The 9,704-nt window shown below is 47.8% G+C and overlaps 1 protein-coding gene across 13 annotated transcripts in view; it reads right to left on the bottom strand.

The window, feature by feature from the left end:
* Positions 1 to 2,440: 2,440 nt before the first annotated feature.
* Positions 2,441 to 9,704, bottom strand: part of PDLIM1 (PDZ and LIM domain 1) — a 40,038-nt gene continuing 32,774 nt past the window's right edge. For 9 of the 13 annotated variants that reach the window (XM_004942091.5, XM_025151869.3, XM_040702797.2 and 6 more), the window contains 3 exons: positions 7,510 to 7,664; positions 4,460 to 4,577; positions 2,441 to 2,975 (listed from right to left, as the gene is read on the bottom strand). In XM_004942091.5, the coding sequence (XP_004942148.1) occupies positions 2,789 to 2,975; positions 4,460 to 4,577; positions 7,510 to 7,664 (460 nt within the window). In that variant the 3' untranslated portion in view covers positions 2,441 to 2,788. Of the gene's footprint in view, positions 2,976 to 4,459; positions 4,578 to 6,360; positions 6,536 to 7,509; positions 7,665 to 9,704 lie in introns of those variants that run through there. The other 4 variants (XM_040702796.2, XM_040702799.2, XM_046943068.1 and 1 more) reach the window with 2 other exon arrangements.

Raw genomic sequence — 9,704 nt, 5'->3', positions numbered from 1 at the left:
CAGATCCATATTCTCTTACGGAAGTATGGATAAGCAGAACTCTGTTAATGAGTAGACTGACTTTGACCTTTGCCTATTGAAAGCCTTGTCTCGTTTCTAATTCTTCCTAAAAATGCATAAACTAGCGTTAATGCTGAGGGTAGCATTAGTGAATGAGAGTCACTGTTCAGTAATGTGTTACAGGAAAAGACTTGCTTTGTAGAGCTGCAGCTGTTTTTTTTTTGTTTTTTAGCCCACTTTCAGAAGGTGAAAGCATTATACGTTTTGCATTTACTTTTATAGTCGAGCCTAATGCACGACCTTGCATTTCTTAAGCCTCCAGTGAAGGACAGTTTTCTTTCTTGTTAACCCCCTGAATTATGAAAGGGCAATCCTCCCTGCACTTCAGAGCAGTCCAGAGTTTGTGCACTTCATGTCTAAAGCAAAGTTTGAGGTCTTTTGTGGTGTTCTGGAAAGTGGCCTCCTTTTTCACAGGTGTAGATGCTTAAGTAAATGTAAGAGGCTTAGGCAGGTGTGGGGTGATTAAGGCTAATGGGCAGGAGAGAGAGAGGCCATAACCAAAACCCCAAGTAAGTCTGTGTTAAAAGTGAGTCTGCTTTTGCTTGCTGAAACTGACCAACACTCTCTTCAACTGCATGAATGAAAGTTTCTTATTTCTTACTTCATTTTTTATCCTTCCCAAGTAGGCAGTTCAGCATTGTTGTGGACTTGACCCTACTTTTTCTCATTTCTTATTGTTTACAAACTCCAGATGCCAATTGCTAAACTCAAAGGGAATTTGCTGATTACAGTGAACAGTGCAGTTGCCAAATATTTTGGGCTGCTTCATAAAAAGTTTGTGCGTTCCTTTTTTTTTTTCCAGTAAGCTACAGCAGACTGAGCAAAGTCCTCCCTGCGCAATGAATGTGAATTGCCTTGGAGAGCCTGTTCCCATAGTAATAAATTGGATCAACACTGGTATCTGCACTGGAAGCCTCCACTTCCAGCGCTGGCCCACAAACCTTTTGTAGTTCCCGGCTAGTGCGTCAAGCCCCCACAATCAGTGTTTTCCCAGCAGCGCTGCCAGCCCTCACGGCAGGAGCTTGACTGGGTGATAAAGGGGCCGAGACCAAGTGAAACTTGTCTGTTTACAGCAAGGGGTTGGGGCTGGGGAAATACCAGGCATGGCTCCGGCTCTTCTCTACTGGGCCATTGATGCAAGAGCTGGAGCCAGCCACATTTTGTTGATGGGCGTTATACAGGGTGGAAAGATTTAGTGACTGCACAGCCAGCAGGGCCCCGTTGTTGGTGTCACTGTGCAGCACAGATGGAGCACGTGGCCAGCATTTCCTCCCTGCTCTACAACCACACGGCCACATGTGGAAAGTGGCCCAGAGCCCTCTGAGAAAGCAGACAGCAGCGAATGTGCAGTGCCGGGGGCAACCACAGTTGGACAGCTGGGGATGGGGACTTCGGTAGGACTGGAAATCACCACCAGGTAGCAGCAGGGGTAGACAAAGGGTCAGAGGCTCCTCCCTGCACTGACAGAAGTTAATTATACACTCACATGTTACTTTTCAAGAACAGTTATCTCACACATAGAGAGATGAGAGGTTTCTGATTGCCTTTTATATAACCTCAAACCAACCATCTGTGTGACAAACCCTTCCTGGCCAACTGATAAGACCTGTTAGCCAAAGCCTTCTGTGGGACCTGAGCCAAATGACTATGCTCTTACCGTACAAGCGAGCAGCACTTCTTGAACATGAAGATGGTGCCATGCTCTCATCAGCCAACACCACCCAGGAGGGCAATACTGTGACTGACCAGGCTCCAGCCCATTCTGCCTGCACTGGACAGTGCTGCAACAGAGATTATCACCCTGGCAAAACATGCTGTGGAGGGGAGAATAGTAGCATCAATGAGAGGGGTGTCACACAAGCAGGTCAGATAAAAAAAAAAAAAAACACACCCTTACCTTGAAAAATAAAGCTACCTGGTAGCAGGAGCTATTAGGCGTATGTATGAGTGCATGAGAGCAGCCTGAGCAAGCTGGGCTTTCCCCAGGGACGATACAGACAAGAATGCCAGCTGAGCTATATTCCAATAGCACTCTCTTGCTCATAGAAGGAGCCTGAGAAGAGGAGCTAAATATAGTTAGGTTTGTGCATTATTCCCATTCCCAGCCCACCAAAAAGCTGTACAGTGAGAGGTGGACTCAAGTAATAGGTCAGCCTTACCTCCAATGAGAGTTGGGATGTTTTAGGGGATTGTTTATTCATTTCTGGAAAGGCAGCATCTAGGATGCCTGAAGTGATTAGCAAGCACAGCTGTGGGGTCTGGCCTTTGCCCCATGCCAGCCTGCAACATGAGACTGATTTCCTCCTGCTGCTCCCCAGCAGCACCACCACACGCTGGGCACCCAGGACCCCCAGTCCAGGAGAAAGTGGACACTTGCCTGTTGGAGTCACCCCATTTATTGAACGTGAGCTGAAGGCAAACAACTGGGATACAGGTGAGCTGTGATCTGACTTTGGCCTCTGACTTTCCTGTGCGATTGGCAGCACAGAGGAGAAGGGAAAAAAAATAATAATCTGTGTATTAAAAAGAGAAAAACAACAGTGAAAGAAAAGACAAAAAGAATGTTGACTGATTAGCAACACGTTGTGTGAACAGACAGAAGATTCATGTGGCAAGGAAATTCAAAGCCATGCCTAGCATTCCTTATTGCAAAGGAGATTCGGCAAGGGAAAGTTGTCCAAGAGCAGCAGAAGAGAACCCATCCACGCTGCCCCCACTGCAGCACAGGCTACTTGGGGAACACGGTGACCACCTCGTAGCCTTCCGGGGGCACCACCCGCTCCCGCGCGTGCTTCTCGCAGTAGATTTGATCTTCCACGAAGAAATGTCCTTTCTGCTTGAGGTTGGTGCCGCAGTCACTGCACACGTAGCACTCAGGGTGACGCTGCTTGTCCCGAATCTTCACAAACACCCCTCTGGGAAAGGAACCAGCACTCAGCACGAGGTATCTGTCAATACAGCCCAGCCACCTCACCATCCACCCTGCACCTCAGTGTCTCCCTGGCGGACCATTTCCCCACAGTGTAGGTCTCACCTCTGTCCAGGTGTTGACAGCACAGGAAGAGCCATAGGAAGCCTCCTGTGGAAAGCATGTCCTAGCAAGGACCTCCTAAATTCCACAGGGACACTCCTCGTGCCTGTGCTGGCATGAAGCACTGCTATGGCAGTGATAGCCAACAGCAGAAGGCAGCCAACAGCCTTCAAACACCCAGGGAGAAACAACAGGATCAGCTTGACCATCAGGTGGGGTGCAAGCTCCAGGTAGGTCCCGAACAACCAGATTTTAGACCGTATCAGGAAGTGGCTGCCACCACCAAAAGGGGGAGAGCCAGGCACTTGCTCTCTGCTCCTCTGCTAAGGACTGCCTGCTCAGAGCAGGGGCACAAGTCAACCAGATCCTGGCTCTGCTCTTAGACTTGCTGTCCCACTCAGCATGGACAGGGTCTGGCTGGAAACCTTCCCAGACTGACACCACAAACGTAAGGAGAACTACACAGCATCTTGCAAACTGCCAGCAACAACAGCACAAGTTGCCAGCAGCATTTGTCCTATCAGCCATCTATATTTTTCATCATTCATTTCTTTTTAAAGCTATTCATAGTCCTGTGCTTTCTCTGCAGCTGTACCTGGTTGGCAGAGTAATTATATGGTTTGTCTCTGATTCACCTTTACAGCCTATGGATTGCTTTTGCAACAACTCTGCTAGTCCTTGGAGGCATGCCAAGCCCACGCAACTGCAGTGTGCTGGGTCTCACCGTGGTGCAACACTGTGCATGAGAGAAAGCTGAGCTCTTCCGTAACAGTGCAGGTGGGCATCCAGCACTCAACCCCTGGAGCTAACGGTGGTGCAGAGAAGTGAAGGCTAAGTAGGAAATGAGAGTAGAGGAACATGTGGCTGAGAAACTAAAGAGTATATCAAAGACATAAGTTGGTTCACTTGTGCTGTCACAGCAGCTCTGTAGCTAGCTCTTGCTGGACTAGAAGTCAGACATACCATACAAATACAACAAAAATTAATTCTGCATAGATCCAGGGGGAGAGGTGTACTGCACCGGAGCAGAAGGCAGCTCTCCAAGCTCACTGCCCCTGGCTACCAGGGCAGGACACTGCTGCATGGCTGGGAGCAACAGGACATGGAAATCATTAAACACATTGGCCCCAAATGGAAAGTTCACTTTACCTCTAAGTGCTATTAAGAGGTTTCTGGTAGGAATCAAATCACAACAGCACTGAGGCTGTCTCAAAGGGACTTGCTTTGACATGGAGTAGTGGAGGGAAACCCAATTCCTACCTCATTGCAGAGTTTGCAGGGTGAGCACTACCAAAGCTGGTGAGAACACACGTGCTGGGCTGGACCCTAGGTGCACAAGCTGCTTGCCCTGGAGACAGGCTTACTTACACAATGCCAGATCCACACTTGTCACACATGGGCAGCTTCTGGGCATTCCCAATCGATGCAGCCACCTTTGTGGTGGGAGCCTTGACGCTCCTAAATCCAGATGGTTTGCTGGGATCTCCTGGGGGTGGAAGGAGAGTGCTTCAGAGCATGTGAGATGCGTGGCTTCAGGCTCCTCTCCCAAGCAGATGCTCTGCTAGGGAGGGGTGATGTCCTTCAACATCAGCTTTGAGGCAAAGACTCATGCAAGGGAAGGAGGAAGGGACTTAGGGTGTGCAGGGAGGAGAGTGAGAAGGGACATAGCTGAGCCTGGCTCCAGAAGCCCAGGGCCTGCGATGGTGGGCCATAAGATGAGATACCGCCCTTTCTCATCTTAAAAGCCCATCAGATATTGGCTAACACATCTCGCATGCACAAAGATTCAAAGCAAAAGCAAAGTCTCAGCCTCAGAAGCATCAGAGCCTGCTTGCCGTGTCCTGAGCACACACTCAAGGTCAAGCTGATGGCTAGATTTGGGTTCAGAAAGAGGAAGTGGGTGTCCCAGCAGTCAATAAGGCTGTCAAAGCCTTTTCCTCTCCGCTGTCTGGTGTAGGGTGTTGTGCTCCCCTCACAGCTCCTGAAGGATTTGGTTAACAAACTCCTTGTTGCAGGGGTATGGGGCATGTGGCCCACTCCAGGGATGACGGTACCTCCCAACTGCAGGACCTTCAAACGAGACATCTGGGTGCTTACAAAAGTTGTGGATCCTAGACGCTGGATAGGAGGTAAGCCTTTAAATATCTGCAGTGAAAAGGAAGCCTCTAACAAAATGATACCATTGATACAGCTATCATTATCTATGTACAGGCAAAAGTCACCAGGCAAGACAGGAAGAAGGGATGCAGATTCCCATGATGTCACAACAGGACCGGAGGAGGCTGGTGAGTAGACATGTCAGCCTCCCCCACTGAGGTGGCACAAAACCCTTCTGACTATTGCCAAGTCAACAAAGTACACCCACTGATCCTTTTGGGGTGGAAGAACGACCCCGGAGAGGCTCATCCCAGTGAACAGCAAGGTCTGAGATACTTCACAGCCCAGGGCAGCACCACCAGCAGAGAATCAAGGGAAAAAGCTGGGACACTGCCCACCCCACCTCACTGTCACCCAGCCAGAGCGCCACCGCACTGCCTTACACAGCCACAAACAGCACACCCCAGGTCAAGCTTAAAGCTGTTTCTCCTACACAGTGGCATTTGGCTCAGGGGCTTACACCAGCACAGTGCTGAGTGTGAGGTGCCCTAATGAGAACAGAAGCACATGGACCCTTCAATCACACCATCACTGACAGTGACCCTTGCTGAGAAGGAAGAAGCAACCACATTTTCAGGCTCTACCCTATCTCCCTGCTTGCTCCTTCTGCTTTGAACAGCACTGTGCTTGCATCAGTAACACTGACAGCACATCTTGAAATCTCTAAAGGAATCGGCTTAACAAAATGCCCAAGGAAACATAACTTGTTCCACTCTCTGAAACACCCTAAGCCTCAACATGCAGGCTCAAGTCTAAACAGAGAGCAGCCATCATGCTTCCCCACACCAGTACCCACACACAGACCCCATCCTTCCATCTGGTGTGGATCAGCACAGTCCATGCCTCTGGCAATGCCCCAAGGACTGGCCCTGGCTGGGGAGATGACAGCACCCTGCTGTTGCTCACAAGCCAATGCCTGAAGACAAGCTCAGAGGAGCATCCCACAAAAGGTGCCACTTATAGCCAAGGGTGCTATCTCAGCCAGGGGCAGTGGTGTGTGAGCCAGAGCACCGTCTCCTCTGGGGCTGCGTAACCTTGCTCTGCATGGGTGATTACAGCTCACAGCAGAGCAATGCCCAAGTCTACCCTGGCCTGTGATCAAGCAGGCAAACCTCATGCCAGAGAATCCCAGTAATGCTGCAAATCTTCAAAAGACCGATAAACTAGAGAGGCTTTTGCTTCTTATCTTCTTCAGCACTACTAAGCACAGGGGGGGGACATCGGACGCGTGAGAAGTCCTGGCTCCTCCAGTCCCTTCCATGCAGGAGCTGAACCCTGAGGGGTAAGCTGTAAACACTCATTATTAAGATGCTTTCAGATAGGAATTTTAACAGTAGATTAAAGACTCAAAAATCCTGTTTTCTTTCTTCCTATTGTTTCCTTACTTCCTTCATTTTACTGTTCCCTTACACATCACTCAGGTCTAACAGCATTTGGCTGTCTTCCTTTCTGATATCTCAGCACCATGCTTTTGTTGGATGAAGTTGAATGCTCCACTGCAAGCCAATGACACAACAGATGAAGTCTCAACTAGTTTAAGAGGGGGAAAAAAAAGTCATTCCTGGAATTCTTTTCCTAATTATTTGTTTATTTTAATCTATTTAAAGGGAGAAGGGAGTATGATTTGGCTCCCACTTAAGTTAATCAGAGTTTTTATCTAGACGTCTATAGCCTTGAACTACACGCTGTCCAGATGTCAGATTAAGAGTGCCAAGCAGCACAAAGTTTTCACAGGTTTGAAACTTCAAACTGCTGTAACAACCTCATTTCCAAATTGTAGATTCAATTGCAGAGGGGGATCCTTTTTTCTCCTGTAGAAGGATGGTACCCGGAAGCATTAAGACTCACTAAAGGGCACTATCTTGTCTTACCTGATGTCATAAGCTTAAGATGGTCCTTAAATCAGTGAATATTTTCCAATAGGGGCAAAACTTGAGACAGTCTGGAAGGCTTTTGCAACTTTTAGAAGTCCTCCTTAAACACTAAATGTAGTAGGGTTTTATTTCTTGAGCATTCAGTCAATGAATGAGTAACAATATGTACCTGCAGACATCAAAACTAGCTGAAGAGAAGAAATACAGGAGTAAAGTCAGTGAAAGGGACTACAGTTTTTGTGGAAGCCACCTACACATACTACCATGAAGAAGCAACAGCTAAGGAAGGAAAATGAAGTTTGAGACATTACTCTGAGCCACCATACGCAGCCCAAGGAATGGATGAAAGGAAGGGCGCACCCAGGCTGGGCGGGCAGGAGGGCTTACCTTTCTCCTCTGACTCCAAGATCTCCTGCAGCACTAGGAAGGAAGCAGACTGCCTGGGTGGCTCGTGTGACTCTTGGTTCTCCTGGAGCATCTTGTAAACCTCAGAGTCTCTGTCTATGGCAATGCTGCCTGAGGGATGGCTGTGCTGATCTAAACTAAGGAAGGAAGAGAATACACACTTGTTAAACGGCTGAACACTACAGACAGTCCCTCCAGCAAATCCATTGCAATGTGACTGAGAGACGAACGAACGTGCAAACAAAGGCAGAACAGGATGCCATGAGACACAGAGGTGCCAGATGCACTCACAGAAGACAGCTGCAGCCCCGCTGGGACTGAGGCGCTGGGCCACCCACCTGCCCTGCTGTCATCAGGTTCTCACTCACCACCCCCGGCCAGCCCCAGCACGTTCCCTCTGCTTCCCAATTGCTGCTTACTCCAGAGACTGTCTTACTGTCCAAGAACCAGGAAAATAAAGAACACATGTGCCAGGATTGGAGTTCTACATAGTAGCTTTACCACCACTGCATGGTCCCCACACACCTAAATCACCTGAGACTGCTACCTTACACTGCTGTGATTCTGAAATTCAGTAAGCTTTATTCCTTAAAAAAAAAAATATGCATCTTTGCAAGCACGTTATGAAGTGGTCATGAAGGCCACCTTCACATAGTAACAGCTGTAAGATCCAGGTAAAGAATCCTCTGACTGGAAATAGCTCTCAGCATTTCAAGTGGATGTTGTGTCCATTCCCTATTTAAGGACCCAGAGCCAGTACCCATTTACAGCATTTCAGTGGGGTTAATGAGCACCTCAAGGGCAGAGAGATTTCTGCCTCCTAAGGCTGAGCCCTCACTTCAGCTGCCTTCTGAGGTGCTGTTGCCTCTCTGACTAGATGAAAATGCCTCTGGAAAAATGAGGCAGCCACTGACAAATCTTTGGCAGCTCAATTACATAATGCTGCCATATAAATGGAAGTGCTGTGTTGGGGATTCACCATTGCCGCACTCCATGACTGCCTGAAACACACCTAAACATCCTGAAGTTCAGACTGATTTGCAGAGGGAAATGTTTCTTGCAGACTTTCCAGGCCAATGCGCAATTGAGTCATTTGGGAGCTGTTCTACACAATTAACTCCTCAAGATCAGAAGTAGAATCATCACACATGCTATAAAATGCTATTTCCAGAAACAATTATTAAATAAAATGTTTCCAACTTCGGTAATTCCCATTGGAGCAGGAAGCACACTAGACTTGCAAGCAGCTGAAACCTAGAAGCCTGAATCTCATTTACTGAGGCTTTTCATCCTGAAAAAAAACCAAGATCCCTTCAATAGCATAGACAATGTTCTAGAGTATCCCAAACAAATCCACGCTCCATATTGCATTCACCTTAAACAAACTGATGTACTCCCTTCACTGTCCACCTCTGAAGTCATTGGGCAGGAAGGCAGTCCTTGCAGTGTGCATACTTACAATGTCTCACAAACGTGCATTCAAAAGCAAAGGCTCTATCATCCAAACGAGCAGGAGAGTCAAACAAAGCCATTGCGTTTCAACCATGCATTTTGATGGTGTGCAAAACATACAGATCAGCTTCCAGAGATGCACCAGATAGGTATACTTGCATATACAAGTTTTCAGGAAAAAAAATATATATCAAAAAACCCCCAATTGCCCCTATTTATATTCTGGAGAGTGAAACACCTCCAGCTGTCAGGGCAGGGAACTACAGTACTCACACAACAACAAAACAGGACCCAACAAAAAGCACATGCATCTTTCAAAGGAACAAGGACACAGAGCTGTAATGCCTGCAGGATAACAGGTCTCCACACCAGAAATTTGCTACCTGCTGTCACAAAGGAACTTCATCTGCTGCAAACACCACCAATGGTGCCCTTGCTCACAACAGCTTTGTAGCACACAGTTCCAACAGCCCTCTCTACTGTACCTCCAAACCCAACAACTGTGATTGGATTTCAGTGCTTATACTGCAGGAAACTTGCAGCACTGATGGAATACCACTGGATCAGTGAGCTTTGAAAACCAGCAAGGAGATGGTAATAAGAAGCCATAAAGGCAGTCTTGCACAGCATATTCAGAAAAGCATAGTGTACTCATTACTGATGTGATTCTGCTATTACATGCTAACACATTTTGTCAAGCTTATATAAGTCTTAAAGCTAGGCTA

This window comes from Gallus gallus, chromosome 6 (assembly GCF_016699485.2).
Source record: "Gallus gallus isolate bGalGal1 chromosome 6, bGalGal1.mat.broiler.GRCg7b, whole genome shotgun sequence".
NCBI classification, from domain to species: domain Eukaryota; kingdom Metazoa; phylum Chordata; class Aves; order Galliformes; family Phasianidae; genus Gallus; species Gallus gallus.
This window is presented reverse-complemented; position numbering and strand designations above follow the sequence as displayed.